Source organism: Schistocerca gregaria, chromosome 6 (assembly GCF_023897955.1).
Source record: "Schistocerca gregaria isolate iqSchGreg1 chromosome 6, iqSchGreg1.2, whole genome shotgun sequence".
Lineage (NCBI taxonomy): Eukaryota > Metazoa > Arthropoda > Insecta > Orthoptera > Acrididae > Schistocerca > Schistocerca gregaria.
The window spans coordinates 53171448-53191866 of NC_064925.1; the positions used below are offsets into that span (position 1 = coordinate 53171448).

The window sequence follows — 20419 nt, forward strand, 5'->3', positions numbered from 1 at the left end:
TTTTTACACAGTGACCAATATTCTCAACATGTTTCTCCCATCACAGTACCAGTTTCAATATGCACTGTTCTTAGAAGTCCATTCGGTTGGAGTACAGCTATCTGAGGACTGCTTCCACATCTGTCACAAAGTGTTGGCCAGATAGGAATTTCTTCTTAGGACCAAAAAGAAGAAAGTCTGGTCTGGACTGTATGGTGGATGCTGGGGCACCTCTTACCAGATTTTGTTATTTTCCTCCAAACAGGTGGAGCAACATGGGGGTGAGCATTGTTGTGAAAAAGTTTGACACTGTCAGCATTAGTGTCAAGGAGTTTGTAACAAAGGATATGACACAACTTAATCAAAGTTTTAATGTAGGCTGAAGCACTCACAGTGGTCCCAGTAACACACCAAGCATATCTCAGAAAACTGTTACAACCACTTCCGTAGGAGACTGAGTCACTCTGAATTTTTCTCATACTGGAGAACCAGCAAAATTTCTTCCGCTCCACACAGGCCTCCTTGGCCTCGGGTGTGTAGTGGCATGCCCACGAATGATCACCAGTGATTATTCTTTTCAGGATGTCAGGCCATTCTGTGGTGTAATGCATTAACTGGTCGAAGCTTATCATTCACTGGCCCGTGTTGTTTATCAGGTTCTTAGGCACCCAGCAAGCACAAACTTTACAAAATTTTGTGTTGTGAAAGCTATTGTAACCCACACCACAAAAAATGTTTAACCACTGCGATAATGTTTAGAATTGCACACACTGGTCGCTCAGAACTGCTACCTCAATGCCTTCGACATTCTGCTGAGTGTCAGCTGTTATTGGCTGCCAGGAGTGTGGCTAATCACTAAGGGGTCACATGGCCTTTTTGGGAGAATGCACACAACCTGGAGACATCACTATGGTCCATACAGTCGTCGTCATACACACCATGGCTTGTTCCTGTGAATTTCACTCTATTGATGTTCTTTGACTCACAAGTATTGAACTACACTCTGCAGCTCTTCCAAAGTTGACAACAGCAACATGCGCATCATGTTTATTTTCTAGTTCTGATTTCTCTCACTAGAGCTGCACATGAAAACAAAATATCTTCTGGCACAAACTTCATCATGAAATCTAAACATTCCAGCTGCAATACCAGTGGAGAAAAAAATTTATTGTACATTACTTTCCAATCCACCCTTGTGTATCTCTTGTCCCTGTGTTTTTTGCTTACTGGAGGGCAGGAGGAGAGCCTCAATTAGTGGGAAGCTAAGATCCAACAAAACAAAATCAATTTTTTTATCACGTGAGTAAAGAACATAATAAAATAAAATGCTTGCATACAGACATTAGTATTATAGTGTGTAACATTAAGACGATATTCTTTAATACATACATGGAGTATGAAATTTTATTCTTTAGTAGTAGTACTCACTTGTGTTTTCCCAAAATAGGACTAAGCCCCATAATTACAGATGCAAGTGCGGACTTTACATGCTGGTTTGGATCTGCAACTAGTTCCTTCACATATGGGAGGATGGAGTTCATAATTATGGTTTCTTGCTGGTACGGATCCAAATTCTGGCAAAAATCTCGCACCTTGTGAGCAGCAGCAGCACGTACTTCAGCTTCAGAGTCCTTTAACAAAAGCTGAAATGCTGGCACAAGATCTGTTTTTGTGATCTCTGGACCCACAGCTTTCTGAAGCTATGAACAGGAGAGAAAAAAAAAAAAAGAATTAATTGAGACACTGACACCATACAGTATGAGTACTGTCATTCATGTACACAAAGAGTGGCCTTTCCTATACAGTGATTAATAAGCCCCACTGTATGCACAGTGGCAATACATGTGATACAATTTTGACTAGCATTAACAACAGTCATACCAATGTTAGTAAATAAGACTAATTATGACTATCGTTAAGACAGCTGTTGCACAGTGTACTGCCTTCTAAAATCCCATACACCAATGTACGATTATCTATGCATGTACTATCAAAGATTTGCATCCTTTAATTAAGTCTTGTGTAAGAACTATAAAAGACAATGTTGGTAATGCACAGCAGCTTCCGATCACACTTTGGGTTTAGAAATTTCTAAATAAAGTGACCCAAAACCAAATTGTGGCTGCCTGTCAGGAAAATTCTGCATCACGTAATGGCTATGATTATTCAAAGAATGTCAATATTTGCCAAACAGCAATTATAAAATAATTGCACAAAACATTAAAAGAAGTGGAGGAGACAAGTACAGAAAATGAAAAATAGGAGGGCACGGGAAAGCATGTATTACAAATTTGGGGGTGGAGGTGGGGGTAAGGGAGAGGGGGCACGCAGAAAGGCATCAGATGAATGGGGGATAGAAGAGAAGGCTATGTGTCCACCCTTCCTCATCCATATACGATGTCCATGGTGTGTAAAGGACCACCAACAGCAAATACTGTCTCCCTCTATCAGTTAAAACAGTTATATGATGAATAGTTTCACCAAAGTACATGGTTCTTACACTGTAGGCCTGAGAATATCACAATGTACTAAGCATTCATTTACAATCATTATACTGAAGCTCCAACATTAAACCACTTCTGTTTCACATACATACATCAGTGAATTTGTCAGCAACCATGTAACGAACTCTCCATGATGTATCGCCTGCACACTGTCGGAGGGTAGGCATAACAAGCTGTTCCACATCATCTTGCAGCTGCAGTAAAGTGGCAATGCTGACACAAGCCTCCACAGCCAGAAGCCGGACACTGTCCTACGGAAATAAGAGAAAGATTTAACAAACATTATAAAATGTGAGTTGATACATGTTTACAGTGACAAAAATTCTAGAATATACATGGCAAACATAAATTAGGATACGTGGCTGCACACACAAACGAGGGTACATAACACCCCCCCCCCCCCCCCCCACACACACACACACAAACAAACGAGGGTAGGTGCCCAAACAAACAAACGAGGGTAGGTGCCCAAACAAACAAACGAGGGTAGGTGCCCAAACAAACAAACGAGGGTAGGTGCCCAAACAAACAAACGAGGGTAGGTGCCCAAACAAACAAACGAGGGTAGGGGCCCAAACAAACAAATGAGGGCATGTGATAAAACAAACACAAATGCAGGTATATGAACGAATACACACAAATGCAGGTACATGACCACACATCTGTAGCTGACATATGTGGCACTTAAGATTCATGAAGTTCCATAGACACCATCAAGGAGAACTTCCAGGGAAATATTATGATTGAAGTTATACTGTATTTACTCGAGTATTAGATGAGCACTCCTTTTTTAAGAGGCTCCTTTAACATATTCTGACTCATTAAAATTACAAAAGATTGTATTGATGAAGTATCTACCAAAAAGTTAACATTATACCTATTCTAAATTTCTTCCATTTGTTGATCATCTACAGTTTGATAATACTAGGAGAAATAAAATAAACAGAAACAAATGAATTAGATTAATTTTCAGACCATTTTCTTTTCTACCTTCTGCAGCATATGGTATCACTATTATTAATCATAATCATCAAAGCACACAGCTGTGAAATTTGTATCTTTGTTGTCACAAATATTTGGGTGCTTCTTCTGATTATGTTGCTATTTCTGAGGTTTTTATTATGCTGGGCCTGAGAACATAACTGTTTTTTCCGAACACACATTGGATTTCACTTCTATACTGACGTGAGAATGCTACAGTGTCTCTCACTTCCAAACATATTGCCTGTCTACCACTCTCTCATTGGCTGTGTAGAAGCAGCCGACAGAACCACTTTCATTCCCATCGTATGTCGTTAGCATTGACAACACTGCAGCAGAAATGGGTGTAATTGGCTGTTCGCTCAGCCTAACTGCAATCATCCTAGCTCTCAACCAAGCTGGTGTTACTGTTCCCCTTCCAATCCTTCCACAGTGCTGAGCTTGAGTAACTTGTCCAAAACAGATTACAGTATCTTCTAGTGTGCATCTCATATGTAACACAAGCAACTAATGCATAAATAAAAGTTCGCAATTACAATTCACTGCCATTCTACAAATTTCACTCGCCCCAGGATCTACTGACATCTGTTGGTACTATTCCACGATGGGTCTTGCCACTGTAACATTCTCGCAAACAACAATTATCATCACTTTAATATAATTTATTTCATTCAGTATTAATTTTCCTTCATGTTTCAACTGAATTTCACCATCTTGTTCTAGTTCTGACTAATAGTCAGTAACATTGTTTCCCCATTATTATTATAATACATAAACAGTGACCAAATTTCTAATTTGCAATCCACTCAGTAGATCGTTAGCGTCTCTCGCAACTAAATAAAATACTGGTCTGGGTTCTGAATCACCTAAAGTGTTTTCGAAGGACAACATTTCCATATTTGATTGTTATCATAACTTAAAAAGCAGCATTAATGTTTGTATGCAGATCCATACATGTATGAGAACGTTTATTGCAAAACTGTTCAAATATTAAGTTTGTAAGGTGGCAGAATTTAATGCTGTTTCCTCCTGTGTTACACAAAATTTTCAAATTTTAATAAGAGCAATAGACTGATGTATGGCTAGTTCATAGTTCTCATGTGTATCTTACACTTGCACCATGCAAATCAGTGTCACATGATTGAGCAATGTAATAACTATATCAAGGACTTCAGTGCATTGGGAAATCTCAACCCTGTTGGAAGACAGGTAGTGTTTGCCAAGCCTTGACCCTCCGAAATCTTCAAAATAAATCTGTACAGGACCTCAACAGCCAAAGCTTCTTCTCTAAATGTAAGACAAACACTATAAATTTAAGACTACCACTAAATATCTACTAAACAAAGTAAAAATGTGGACCTCAGCAACAATAGTTTAATTTGCGAATACAAGAGAACCCCGTACTTTTACAATAACGAATTTAGAAAAAGCCTTGTCTTATAATTGTGTAAATACAAACAATGGAAAATCCAGAATGGGATAATGACAATATTATGAAAAGGACAGATATTATTCACGATATAGTGGAGATGATGAGTTGCAGGCATGCACAACAAATAAACCTAGATGCAAAACCAAACACCCCCCCATTTCAGTCTGGTCACAAGTATCGCTTATCCCATCAAATGCCAGGCTACCTGTGAGAGGAGTCAAGTGATCTACAAGCTAGGCTGAAACCATTGCGATGTGTTCTACGTGGGTATGACAACCAACAAGCTGTCACGAATACGCCTGAATGGCCATCAACAAACAGTGGCAAGAGAGAGAGCTGACCCACCCACTTGTTGAGCATGTTGGACAACACAACAGTTTTCACTTCACAGACTACTTCACAACCTACGCCACCTGGATCCTTCCTACCAACACCAGCTTTTTTTAAAATTGGAACCTCACTCGCCACTGACCTCAACCTTCATTTGTCACTGTCCTTCACCCACCCATTTCCGTCCCTGCTCCCATTCAAGTACTCACAGCCTTCTATTCCACCAACACATCCATAGTATCTTCACATTTCTCCTTTTCTGTTTCCTTTCCCTCACCCTTACCCCCCCCCCCCCTTTCCATGTAAGCTCCCAACTACACCTAATTGTCCTACCCTGTCTCCACCATGTTCCTGTACTCTCCAACAAATAGCACTTTACTGTCCCCAACTTTTACTCTGTTATCCCTCCCCTTCCCCAGCCCAACAAGCTCTTCATCCTCGCCACCCAGACTACTGCTTTCATAATGCACAGTTATTTGCAGTACTTTAGATGAATGCCTTTTGGCCAAAAGCTGACCTGTTAAGCAGTCTTTTTGCTGTGCCTGTCTGCAACTCACCATCTCCACTGTATGGTGAGTAGCAATCAACTGTTTCATGATACTGTCAATTGTGTAAATACAGCGTATCAACAAAAGAGAACCAAGGTCTTCGAAACAATCTGAATGTGGTATTAACAAAGTATCACCATAGGAAAAGAGCGTGCGTGCGTGCTCCCCCCCCCCCCCCCCCCACACACACACAACAAATGCGCGCGCACACATGTGCACGAATGTACACACGCAAAGATCCATGCAAAGTTATGTTTGGATCTCTATTGTCAGCATTCCAGCACAAAAAGTGGTAACTTGATAACATGCCTTCGTGCTTTTACATGTTTTTATCTGCCACACACCAATCAGCTAAGTGAATAAGCTGTACTTCCTCCACAAGAATATTTTTTCCAAATCTGTCATTTGAAAACTACAGGGTCATCCTATATTCACATACTAAAGTACTGCTGCTGAAGTCAACTTTTTACATTGTGTAATAGATTGATATAGGTGTCATCTTAGATTTACTGATGGAGCTTGGGCTATTGAGGTCACTTGTAAATTTATTTTGAAGAATTCAGAACAGTAGGTAGGCCACATGATACTCATACTTGAAAAGGTTGGAGAGGCTGGAGAGTTCCCGACATGCAAAAAAGCTCTATACAGTATTGATCTTGCCCAATCACCTGACATTTGTCTTGCGTGGCATTAGTGCAACTTGTATGCAAGAGACTATGAACTAAACACCACAGCAATCTACTGCTGTGCTTAAAATTTGACAATTTTTTTAAACAATGGAGAACATAGAATTTAATGCTATTATCTTACAAACTCTTGCTTTATTTCAATTGGTTTGCAATAAAAGTTCTCTGACATGTGTGGATCCTCTAAACCAACATTTATTACACTTGTTAAATAAAGTCAATACAGAAACATGAAAATGTTGCTCTTCAAAAAACATTACTCGATTCTGACCACAAGTAAATGTTTTATTTGATTATGAGTCAAGTTAGTTGAAAATAAGAAATGCAGTCACTGTTCATGTACTAAAATACCGGGTAAAAATATTAATACTTTTTCCATCATCATTAGAACAGACTGTGACATTCATAACAAACATGAAAGAAAATGAATTCAGAATTAAATGTCTCAAGAAATCATATTAAGCTGACTATAACTGTTACCAAGACAATAAGTTATAGCAACAATTCCTGATGTGGAGCTTGTACCAACAGCTGTCACAAGAGCATGGAATGAAGTTTGAGATTTTTACTGCATTGTGATTGCAATCTTATTTATGTATTAGTTTGTGCTGTTATGTATGACCTGTACCCTAGAAGATATTAGTCCATGTTTCACAGTTGCTAAGGATAGCATTACAGAAGGGTTAGAGGGGGGAACAGCAACACCAGCTTGGTTGAGAACTTGGATGGGTGTGAAGAGGGGATTCGTGAATAGCCAGCAAATTATGTCATGCTGCCAACAATTGAAACACATACTGCTGCTGTTTGGCTGAATCCATCTGAAATGCTTTAAAATTGGACAAATACACAACAACAGTAGACATTTATGCCGGAGAAGGTAAAATTCTAGATAGGGTATAATGGTGTACTTACACAACAACGTTGGTGATGCTCACCATGAGGTGTAACTGGTACGAAATGGGGTGTGCCAGCTGCTGTTTCTGCGCACTCAATGAGAGAACGGCGGGCAGACAATAGGTTTCAAAGCAAGAAACATTGTAACATTTTCACATCAGTATAGAACTGACATCTGATAAGTATTCAGTAAGAAAGAACTGCGGTCTCTGGTTCCACTATAACCACCTCATATTTGCAACGTATTTGGAAGGAATGGCGAGAGGTTTGTCACAACGAAGGTATAAATTTCACAACTGTGCTAATAGGACGACAATGATAAAATACTGAAACCACAAATGACAGACTGTAAGCAAAAATGTAGTGAAGATAAAAATTACTGTAAACCATCTCGTATTATTTTATTTCTACTGTGTTTAAAATAGGTATAATGCTGACATCTCAGGCAGATACTTAGTGTTGCTAACGCAGATGGTACTTCTGATTAATCTGAATATGTTAATACTAAATTTTTCTTGAGGAGACTCTTAAAAAATGGGAGTTATCTTATTTTCATGATTGTCTTTTATTGGGGTAAATATGGTACATTTATTTTTATTTTTGTTTGTTGTGAATGAACTGTGTAGAACAACAGATCAGATTTTAAAAAATTGAAATTGGGTTTCAGTATGAAAATAAAACACATGTAAGTCACAGTATACTGATTTAGTGAATTACTAATAACATGTCAATGATGACATGAAGTTTAAGTTTGTTGAATTTACTATCCCTCCTCACATGACAACTGTATGTTTCCAAACAGACAATGTTTAAGTTTCCAAAGTGTGATTATTTCTTTCAAATTATGTCCAACATTCTTAGAAGTACAGCAAAATTGGCTTGATAATATTCACTATGAAAACACAACTGCCTGTCACGAGCGGTGGACAGTGAAGCAATTTCATAATTTGTCAAGCTGAATATAGTAACCGTAATATTGGTATTTTGCACCACATTACTATATTATATGTATATGTGGTACACATACTCATATGGCACTCAACACTGAAAATTTTGTAAATTCATGAATGGAAATCTTATTTGTATATCAGATTATCAGATTCAAGCAGCACAAGAACGAACATGCACCAACATGAACAATTTACAAGTTATTTTTTCCTGATCATGAAGAGTGTAAAGTACCACATTATCGAAGCTGTGTGTGAACCCAGTCACTGCATGAACTAAGCCGGTCACTTAGCTACATTTGAATACAACCTGGCTCTTACTACATTTTGTAGTTTAAGCACAGATGGAACAGCAGAAAATGTGTTTACAGACAGCTACGATGGACTACTTGCTGTCAAAATTAGGTGAAAGAATATACTAAATCAAAAATCTGAGCTGAGCAGGATAATTTTCCATCAGGTCAAATGTTTTATTTATACTTGCAAAGACTTCAAGTGTTCCAAGTGTGCTCTTTTAGTTCAACTTTGCAATTAACATTTACTCAAATTCTTCTTTTATGTACTTACTATTGTATTGAATGTTTGCACACACACACACACACACACACACACACACACACACACACAAAACCTATGCCCCTATATTATGTCAGTTGCACACCCAACACCATGATTGCAGTTCGAGACGTGACCTTGAGAGGAGCAGGGGCGGCAGTTGTGTTGGCTGAGTGGGTAGAGAGAGAAAGAGGCTGTAAACAGGAAGAGAGGTTGAAGATGGGTAACTCAGAGGGAGGCAGCAGGTTTTTTGGCTACAAATGTGAGGGGAGGGGGGATGATTGCATGAGCATGGACTACGCAAGTGATACCTGGACACCGGAGGAGAAGCTGTTGGGTAGATAAGTGTGGAGAATTTATTAGTGGAGATTGGGGCAAGGAGGTTTATGAGAGCAAAGTGTGTGTTGCATGGGTAACTCCCATCCATGTAGTTCAGAATGTCGTGCTCCACTGCATGTTGTGGCACAGGTTGGTCAACTTTGTTGTTGGGCACAGTTTGGCATTGGCTGTTCATTCTGCTCGACAGCTGGTTGGTTGTTAGGCGGCCATAAAAAGCTGTGCAGTAATTCCAGCAGAGTCTGTATATGGCATGGTTGCTTTCACAGGTGGCTGTGCCTCCAGGAATGGATCAGATAAGCATATGATGAGACTGGAATACAAAGTGATAGATAGGTGAATTGGGAAGTTTAAAAATAAACACAATGTTAATTTTTAAAGTACTTCTTGCCAGACCACTGTTCACCATGAGAAAGTTTCTCAAAAATTAGTGAATTGGTCAGGTCTTGCACCTATGTCTTTCACATGGATATGACCCCTATGACAAGAGGCAGGGAATGGGAGTGGCACAAGGGATGGACCAGGATGATGTGCAGGATGGGTGGATGATGGAACACCACTTTTGGAGGGGTACCAAGTACTTAGGGTAGGATGCCCCTCATTTCTGGAGGTGGTGATAGATAAAGCCCTGACAAAGGAAACAATTTAGTCCAGAATGATCTTGAATGATGAGGCAGGCATTCCTTTGTATCTGGTTTTTGGGGGTGATGGAAGGATTATTGAGTGTGGGGTATAGCACACAAAATCTAACTTGCGGATTAAGTTTGGGAGTAGTGCCTATCTCTGAAGGCCTCTTGAGACCGACAACATTCTGGGCAAGAAAATTCTCATCACTAAAAATATGCCATCCATGGATGGCCAGGGTGTATGAGAGAGCATTTTTGCAACTGCAGCTATCAGAGAGGTGGAGATCAATGTCTATGAAGATGGCACTGTTGTGATGAGGAGGACCAGGTAAAGCAGGTGGAAGAAGCTGAGGTTGTGTCTTGGTCTTCAGTCCACATCAGGAAAGGGCCATCAATGAACCTGAACCAGACAAGGGGTTTGGAGTTTTGGGCAGCTACGAACGTTTCTTTTAGAAGGGCCATAAAAGGTTTGCACAAGAGAGAGACAATGGGTCAGAAGTCTGAAGGAAAAAGGGACAGTTAGAGTTCAATAGTAGCAAGGTCATGGGCATGAGGGACATTGGTGTATAGGGAAGTGGTATCAACAGTGATAAGTAGGAATCCAGGTGGAAATGTGAGTGGGTATGGTGGAGTGTCAGTGAAGAGGCTATCATTTTTGTTTGAGAGGCAGACTTCAGACAATTAGTTGGAGGTGCTGGTTGACAAGAGTGAAATTTCTTCCAGAGGGAGCATAATGACCAGGTCAATGGGGTGTCCAGGACTGTTGGGGGTCGTGAATTTTGTGGAGCATGTAGAAGGTGGATGTGCGGGGTGGGGGGAGAGAGATGGTCTCGGGGGAAAGTTCTACAAACAGCGTAAGGATTTCAGTGGGGATTGGAGGTTCTGTTGGACTTCTCGGATGGGATCACTATTGCAGTGCTTGTACGTGCAGCAGGACAGTTGGCATACACCTTCTGTCAGGTAGTCACTCTTAATTCACTATGATGGTGGAGCCTTTGTCTACAAGGAAGATGGTCAGGTCAGAATCTGTATTGAGGCTGTGAGTGGTCGAGGTCAGTGTTCTGGGTAAGGATGGTGAAGCCAAGTTGGAGGTAAGGAAGTTTCGGAAGGTGGCCATGGGCTGCATGGATGGGAGGATCACCGTAAGATGGTTGTATATACAGGGAGAGGGAAGGTTCAATGTTGGCATTAAATTGGCTTTGGCAGGATGGATTGGTGGCAAAGATGTGTTTCCACTGAAGAGATCAGGATAATGAGAGACAAGTCCAAATGTTTAAACTTGGACTTGGATTGAGTGGTCTCCTTTCCTCCTAAATTATTTCATTCTGTCAGAACTTTCCTCACCGTGTGTGTGTGTGTGTGTGTGTGTGTGTGTGTGTGTGTGTGTGTGTGTGTGTGTGTGAAACCCACAAAGATGCTTGCATTAGTATGCTGCTTCAGAGATTGGGGGAGGCACACCAGCCCCTGACAAATCTGCCTGTCACATTAACAAAATATTCATCACATATGGCACAAATTCAATGAAATAGTATCGGCAGCAAAGAGATTTATACCAAACTAACAAGAGACGGAACTGGCCCCCTATGGTATACAGAACAGGTAAGAACACTGTTGCAGAAGCAACAAAAGAGCATTACAAATTTAAACAAATACAAAATTACAGTTTTCTGAAATTATTTCACCAAAGACGATGAAGTAAATACTCCAGAATTCGAGTCAAGAAGTGCTGCCAACATGGGTAACTCAGAAGTAGGGGCCAGAGTGCTGGGGAGCCTCAATGTGGTTTTTAGGCAGTTTTCCACATCTGAATAGGTGAATACTAAGCCAGTAACCACATCCCACTTCAGTTACACGATTTTCAAACCTTTAGAAAACATTTACACACTCTTACATTGGATAACACTACTACACACATACAAGTGGGATACATAAATTCTTTACCACCAGAAGAGCAAGACTAGAGGGAGGGGGAAGGTTGGGGATGGGAAGGGCACTCAGCCTCCCTCCCCCCCCCCTCCCCCCACTAATACTGTCAAATCCAATAACTAATATGCCGACCCCATGAAGATATGGGGAAAAAGCCATGGAAATGATACAAGTTTACATGTGTGTGTAAGAATACGAAAATTGCTTAGATTGTGTGTTTTATGGGTAATCCACTTACATAAGCGTGCAATTACATTGCTGTTCTCCAATACTGTGGACAGCACAAAGGAATATCAATTCCATGGAAAATTCAAAGATCCTGCTGCACACTGTTGAACTTTAAACATAATTATTTTGCTAGTGTAACTGCATTACAAAAGATGTTAAAATGAACTACTTTAAAAAGAAGAGAATCACCAAACACTAAAAAGCAATTTATTTATGTAGACGATACACACATTCACACAGGGTGAAGTGCCAGTACGCAGTGTTACTGCCAAACAACAATGCCAGTCAATGTTTGATTATTGTGCCATTGACTCTACATTCTATACACAATACTTATCATGCAAAGTAGTTTAACACTTTCTGCACCATCATACCACATACGATGGTGAGATTGTGCTAATAATAAGATAAAAGAGTAATATCATCTGGGATCTCAACTGATGTCAACAGATGACACTAGGAAATTCGTCCTTTATACATAACTTTAGCATAAATTGTACGGAATCTTGGAAACTAGTTTGGCAACTGGATTTACACCAACTGAAAACTCACTCATATTCAGGGTTTCCTCCCCATTTGCTCTCCTTAATACAAAAGAAGACAAAAATTCTCTCAAACTAAAATATGTTGAAATTTTTTTGTGGTTTCCAATTTGCCGTAACCTAAGTAAGTACTTAATGGTCAAAAACAGGTCACTGCACACATAAAAACTCACAAAACATTTCTTGGCTATTATTTTCATTGATTTGTCTTGTAAAAAAAAAAGTGTGACAGCCTAACAAAATTGGAATTTCCATTTGGTCTTCAATTCTGCACTAATTTATTGTGTAGTCAAGACAATATTTTGTCTGCATATAAGTATTATTTAGTTACAGCTTTCATATTACGAGCATATTGCAGAAAAAAATTTCTAAGTTGCAAAAAAGGAAATAATTCAAAATATATATGAAGAAAATGAGTACCTGTTCATCTTGTGCCAAGTTCACAAACATTGGAATGAGATCACATTTCAAATACTCCACTTCAACCACTCTCGCAAATTCGCCCAATTTGCTAGCAGCCGCTCGTCGTACCATGGGAGTATCATCTTGACACAAGTTACGAAAATGATGGCGTAGATCCGCTGCACAGAAATGAAAAAAGAAATATCACATTTCTATTTTAAAGCTGATGACCCTGTGCTTCCCATAATGTGTAAAAAAAATCTAACTAATTAAAAAGGAAGGCAAATTTTGTTACTTAATGCGAATAATTATGCAAAAATATTACATAAATTAAACTTTTGCTTCTGTGTACTCAACAAACTGAGGCTATGTCAAGGCATAGCAAAGTAACACTGAAATATATACCAAATCCAGTTGTTTTCAAGCTGTTACTGATTACGCCTTGCTTTCCAACATTGAACAAAATAATTTTATTAACAACAAAGTTACAATAAATATTTTTACTTAAAGAGAACTTGAGAACTGCATCATTAAATGCTGTCACACAATTAACAAAAAATTAAACTATCTGTACCACATCATGATCTGTAACAAGACTGTTCAACTAAACCATGGGTTCCCAATAACGCACCAACAGTATTTTTGTACAAATATTTTTAAAAAATTCTTGTTACTCATGTCTGTGGATTTTAAAACACTAACTTTCAAACCCTACAATGATGTGCCTCTGGCCACAAATAGTCAAGTTACTCCTAACCACTAGACTGGAACTGCCTACCTCACTGCTTTTTCTACTGTTTCTCGCATTACCAAAAATAAATAATTCTTATTCATTGCGTATGTATTAGAGTGCTGTAACTGTTTAAACTGAAGGTAATTTATAACAAATTAGCTGCAACCAGTTGCTTTTATAGGTGTTTATTTCTCCATGGTGACATTTCAAGATGTCTAGCATACCATCTTCAGGTGTTAACATTTATTTGTATGTCATGTACATCGTTTCTTTGGTGTTGCGTAGTTTTGCAACAGAAGCTTTAAGACACCTACTGTCAAATACTAGAAGTAAAGAAACATGATGGGTAAATAAATATAAACATATTAAAATAATAAGTGAATATAAATGAATGTACTCTCAAAAACATGTTTTGAGATGTAATTTGTTGGCTTGGTGTGTCAGAAAAGGGGTGCCATTCATATACATGCCTTACCCTAGAAACATTAATGCTATAGTTTTTACTTCATGTGCCAGAAGTGCTGCTGCCACATCATGTGACAAAGCAGCCCACAAAGTATGTGAACCAGGCCCATGGGTCACCAAAGGTTATCTGTACCTAAACTAAAATACAATCAATAAAACTAATGAATTATGGGAGAGAGTTTCTGAGCAGCACTAATATTTAGGAGGTGAGATGTTGAGTACTCTTGATAAAAACTATATTTTGGAATTCAAGAAGGAAAGGCAGGTCACTGGGACCACCTCACTACAGGAGGTTCCTACTACTCCTTTTTAACCTTACGGACCGGACCTATTTCTCTATATTGCTCAAAAAGGGATATAATAGTTCCAAAAGCTAAGATAATGTCATCACTAACAAAGATTCCAAGACTTACCAAGCGGGAAAGCGCCGGCAGACAGGCACAATGAACAAAACACACAAACACACACACACACAGAATTACTAGCTTTCCCAACCGATGGTTGCTTCTTCAGGAAGGAGAGGGAAAGACGAAAGGATGTGGGTTTTAAGGGAGAGGGTAAGGAGTCATTCCAATCCCGGGAGCGGAAAGACTTCCCTTAGGGGGAAAAAAAAAGGACAGGTTTACACACACACACACACACACACACACACACACACACACACACACACACACACACACACACACCTGCACATTTAAAGGCAAAGAGTAAGGGCAGAGATATCAGTCGAGGCGAAAGTACAGAGGCAAAGAAGTTGTTGAAAGACAGGTGAGGTATGAGTGGCGGCAACTTGAAATTAGCGGAGGTTGAGGCCTGGCGGATATCGAGAAGAGAGGATATACTGAAGGGCGAGTTCCCATCTCTGGAGTTCGGATAGGTTGGTGTTGGTGGGAAGTATCCAGATAACTCTGACGGTGTAACACTGTGCCAAGATGTGCTGGCTGTGCACCAAGGCATGTTTAGCCACAGGGTGATCCTCATTACCAACAAACACTGTCTGCCTGTGTCCATTCATGCGAATGGACAGTTTGTTGCTGGTCATTCCCACATAGAAAGCATCACAGTGCAGGCAGGTCAGTTGGTAAATCACGTGGGTGCTTTCACACGTGGCTCTCCCTTTGATCGTGTACACCTTCCGGGTTACAGGACTGGAGTAGGTGGTGGTAGGAGGGTGCATAGGACAGGTTTTACACTGGGGGCAGTTGCAAGGGTAGGAGCCAGAGGGTAGGGAAGGTGGTTTGGGGATTTTATAGGGATGAACCAAGAGGTTACGAAGGTTAGGTGGACGACGGAAAGACACTCTTGGTGGAGTGGGGAGGATTTCATGAAGGATGGATCTCATTTCGGGGCAGGATTTTAGGAAGTCGTATCCCTGCTGGAGAGCCACATTCAAGGTCTGATCCAGTCCCGGGAAGTATTCTGTCACAAGTGGGGCACTTTTGGGATTCTTCTGTGAGAGGTTCTGGGTTTGAGGGGATGAGGAAGTGGCTCTGGTTATCTGCTTCTGTAACAGGTCGGGAGGGTACTTGTGGGATGCGAAAGCTGTTTTCAGGTTGTTGGTGTAATGGTCGAGGGATTCAGGACTGGAGCAGATTCGTTTGCCACGAAGGCCTAGGCTGTAGGGAAGGGATCGTTTGATATGGAATGGGTGGCAGCTGTCATAATGGAGGTACTGTTGCTTGTTGGTGGGTTTGATGTGGACGGATGTGTGAAGCTGGCCATTGGACAGATGGAGGTCAACGTCTAGGAAAGTGGCATGGGATTTGGGAGTAGGACCAGGTGAATCTGATGGAACCAAAGGAGTTGAGGTTGGAGAGGAAATTCTGGAGTTGTTGTTCACTGTGAGTCCAGATCATGAAGATGTCGTCAATAAATCTGTACCAAACTTTGGGTTGGCAGGCTTGGGTAACCAAGAAGGCTTCCTCTAAGCGACCCATAAATAGGTTGGCATACGAGGGGGCCATCCTGGTACCCATGGCTGTTCCCTTTAATTGTTGGTATGTCTGGCCTTCAAAAGTGAAGTAGTTGTGGGTCAGGATGAAGCTGGCTAAGGTGACGAGGAAAGAGGTTTTAGGAAGGGTGGCAGGTGATCAGCATGAAAGGAAGTGCTCCATTGCAGCGAGGTCCAGGACGTGCGGGATATTCGTGTATAGGGAAGTGGCATCAATGGTTACAAGGATGGTTTTCGGGGGTAACAGACTGGGTACGGATTCCAGGCGTTCGAGAAAGTGGTTGGTGTCTTTGATGAAGGATGGGAGACTGCATGTAATGGGTTGAAGGTGTTGATCCACATAGGCAGAGATACGTTCTGAGGGGGCTTGGTAACCAGCTACAATGGGGCGGCCAGGATGTTTGAGTTTGTGAACTTTAGGAAGTAGGTAGAAGGTAGGAGTGCGAGGTGTCGTTGGGGTCAGGAATTTGATGGAGTCAGGTGAAAGGTTTTGTAGGGGGCCTAAGGTTCTGAGGATTCCTTGAAGCTCCGCCTGGACATCAGGAATGGGATTACCTTGGCAAACTTTGTATGTAGAGTTGTCTGAAAGCTGACGCAGTCCCTCAGCCACATACTCCCGACGATCAAGTACCACAGTTGTGGAACCCTTGTCAGCCGGAAGAATGATGATGGATCGGTCAGCTTTCAGATCACGGATAGCCTGGGCTTCGGCTGTGGTGATGTTGGGAGTAGGATTAAGGTTTTTCAAGAAAGATTGAGAGGCAAGGCTGGAAGTGAGAAATTCCTGGAAGGTTTGGAGAGGGTGATTTTGAGGAAGAGGAGGTGGGTCCCGCTGTGATGGAGGACGGAACTGTTGCAGGCAGGGTTCAATATGGATAGTGTCTTGGGGAGTTGGATCATTAGGAGTGGGATCAGGATTATTTTTCTTCGTGGCAAAGTGATATTTCCAGCAGAGACTACGAGTGTAGGACAGTAAATATTTGACAAGGGCAGTTTGGTTGAACCTGGGAGTAGGGCTGAAGGTGAGGCCTTTGGATAGGACAGAGGTTTCGGATTGGGAGAGGGGTTTGGAGGAAAGGTTAAAATTGGGGTGTTGTGGTTCCAGATTGTGTTGACTAGAATTTTGAGGTGTTGGGGGGAGTGGAGCTGGAAGTGGGAGAGTGAGTAGATGGGAGAGACTGGGTCTGTGTGCAATGAGAGGAGGTTGAGGTTTGTTGGAAAGGTTGTGGAGGGCGAGTGAGTTGCCTTTCCGGAGGTGGGAAACCAGGAGATTGGGTAGTTTTTTGAGGTGGAGGGTGGCATGTTGTTCTAATTTGCGGTTGGCCTGTAGGAGGATGCTATGTACAGCCGGTGTGGATGTGGGAGAGGAAAGATTGAGGACTTTGATTTGGGATAGGAGTTGACGGGTGTGTTCATTGGCCGAGTCGATGTATAGGTGAATGATTAGGCGGGTGAGGGCTATGGATTGTGCTGTTTGGAACTGGTATAAGGACTGATGGAAAGAAGGATTGCAGCCAGAGATGGGAACTTTAAGTGTGAGGCCTTTGGGAGTAATGCCAAATGTCAGACAAGCCTGAGTAAATAAAATATGGGAGCGTAATCTGGCTAGGGTGAAGGCATGTTTGCGGAGGGAATGTAAATAAAATTTAATGGGGTCGTTGTGAGGTTGACATGGTATTAGAAGGTGGAAAGGGTAATATGAGGTTAAAGTGAAAGTAAATAGAAATTTATATAGGGAGAGATAAAGGTGTGAAAAAAGTCGAAAAAGTGATGGTTTGAGATGAGCTATGTTGATCCTGTGCTGAACTTAGGTTGGTGAACAGCAATGGGTGCATAGGTTAGGTAGTTATGTTGTCTCCAGATCACGTTAAAGGGTGGGGAAATTCAAGAAAATTTCGAAAAAAAATTTCGTAAAAGTTTCGAAAGAAAAAAAAAAGTTTCGAAAAAATAATTTCCGAAAAAATAAAATTAGAAAAAAAAAATTCGAATAAAATCTCGAAAAATGTGTGTGTAAATGTATTCAAAGGACTGGTTGTGTACTGGCAGGTTATGAGAATGAGGTTAACAATTGTTTAATGAAGAGATAATAACGTGTAAACCTGTGGGAAGCTGCTAAAAAATGATCGGTTATGTGCGAAAAACGGGAATGGAAATAAAACGAAAGTTGTTGGAAATAACTGAGATGGTTGTTTAATGCGTGAAAGGAACTGAAGCTGTGAAATAGTATTCACGAGTTTACACGAAATGTTTGTAAACTTGGAACAGTGGATTTTATAGCAGCGATTATGTTGAAAGTGTTAAAAATTTTTAGGTTATGGTTTGGAAGTAAATTACATATTATTGAGTATAATTAGGCAGGATAAAATGTATGGTAGATTACGGAAAAAAGGAAGATGAATACAAAGTGAAACTACTTGTACAAACGAAAAGAGAAAGTAAGATGATAGAGAAGATTTCGAAATTCAACAGAGACAATAACAAACATAATTGTTGGGTTCAAATTAGTGATGATGTAAATAAAATAGAAAGAAACTTCCACATGGGAAAAATATATTAAAAACAAAGATTCCAAGACTTACCAAGCGGGAAAGTGCCGGCAGACAGGCACAATGAACAAAACACACACACACACACACACACACACACACACACACACACACACAGAATTACTAGCTTTCGCAACCGATGGTTGCTTCTTCAGGAAGGAGAGGGAAAGACTTAAGGATGTGAGTTTCAAGGGAGAGGGTAAGGAGTCATTCCAATCCCGGAAGCGGAAAGACTTCATTTAGGGGGAAAAAAAGGACAGATGCACACTCGAGCACGCACACGCACGCGCACACACACACACACACACACACACACATCCGCACATACACAGACAGAAGCAGACATATTTAAAGGCAAAGAGTACGGGCAGAGACGTCAGTCGAGGCAGAAGTACAGAGGCAAAGAAGTTGTTGAAAGACAGGTGAGGTATGAGCGGCGGCAACTTGAAATTAGCGGAGGTTGAGGCCTGGCGGATATTGAGAAGAGAGGATATACTGAAGGGCGAGTTCCCATCTCTGGAGTTCGGATAGGTTGGTGTTGGTGGGAAGTATCCAGATAACTCTGACGGTGTAACACTGTGCCAAGATGTGCTGGCCGTACACCAAGGCATGTTTAACCACAGGGTGATCAAAGGGAGAGCCACGCGTGAAAGCTCTCACGTGATTTACCAACTGACCTGCCTGCACTGTGACGCTTTCTATGTGGGAATGACCAGCAACAAACTGTCCATTCACATGAATGGACACAGGCAGACAGTGTTTGTTGGTAATGAGTATCACCCTGTGGCTAAACATGCCTTGATGCACGGCCAGCACATCTTGGCACAGTGTTACACCGTCCGAGTTATCTGGATACTTCCCACCAACACCAACCTATCCGAACTCCGGAGATGGGAACTCGCCCTTCAGTATATCCTTTCTTCTCGATATCCGCCAAGCCTCAACCTCCGCTAATTTCAAGTTGCCGCCGCTTATACCTCACCTGTCTTTCAACAACTTCTTTGCCTCTGTATTTCCGCCTCGACTGATATCTCTGCCCTTACTCTTTGCCTTTAAATTTGTCTGCTTGTGTCTGTGTATGTGCGGATGGATGTGTGTGGGCGCTCGCGAGTATATACCTATCCTTTTTTCCCCTTAAGGTAAGTCTTTCCGCCCCCGGGATTGGAATGACTCCGTACCCTCTCCCTTAAAACCCACATCCTTTCAACTTTCCTTTTCCTTCCCTCTTTCCTGACAAAGCAGCCGCCGGTTGCAAAAGCTCCAGATTCTGTGTGTGTGTTTTATTCATTGTGCCTATCTACCGGCGCTTTCCCACTTGGTAAGTCTTGGAATCTTTGTATATATATATTAAAAACAAAGATTCCAAGACTTACCAAGCGGGAAAGCGCCGGCAGACAGGCACATGAACAAAACACACAAACACACACACACAGAATTACGAGCTTTCGCAACTGGCAGTTGCTTCGTCAGGAAAGAGGGAAGGAGAGGGAAAAATGAAAGGATGTGGGTTTTAAGGGAGAGGGTAAGGAGTCATTCCAATCCCGGGAGCGGAAAGACTTCCCTTAGGGGAAAAAATGGACAGGTGTACACTCGAATACCCACACACACATATCCATCCGCACATACACAGACACAAACAGACATATTTAAAGGCAAAGAGTAAGGGCAGAGATGTCAGTCGAGGCGGAAGTACAGAGGCAAAGAAGTTGTTGAAAGACAGGTGAGGTATGAGCGGCGGCAACTTGAAATTAGCGGAGGTTGAGGCCTGGCGGATATCGAGAAGAGAGGATATACTGAAGGGCGAGTTC

General features: G+C 41.3%; 1 protein-coding gene across 1 annotated transcript in view; it reads right to left on the reverse strand.

The window, feature by feature from the left end:
• LOC126278950 (serine/threonine-protein phosphatase 2A 65 kDa regulatory subunit A alpha isoform-like) overlaps positions 1-20419 on the reverse strand; it is a 93229-nt gene that overhangs the window by 46286 nt on the left and 26524 nt on the right. Inside the window, exons 4-6 of the mRNA XM_049979227.1 lie at positions 12935-13095; positions 2576-2734; positions 1408-1679 (exon numbers count right to left, since the gene is read on the reverse strand). Of these exons, the coding sequence (XP_049835184.1) occupies positions 1408-1679; positions 2576-2734; positions 12935-13095 (592 nt within the window). The remainder of the gene's footprint in view (positions 1-1407; positions 1680-2575; positions 2735-12934; positions 13096-20419) is intronic.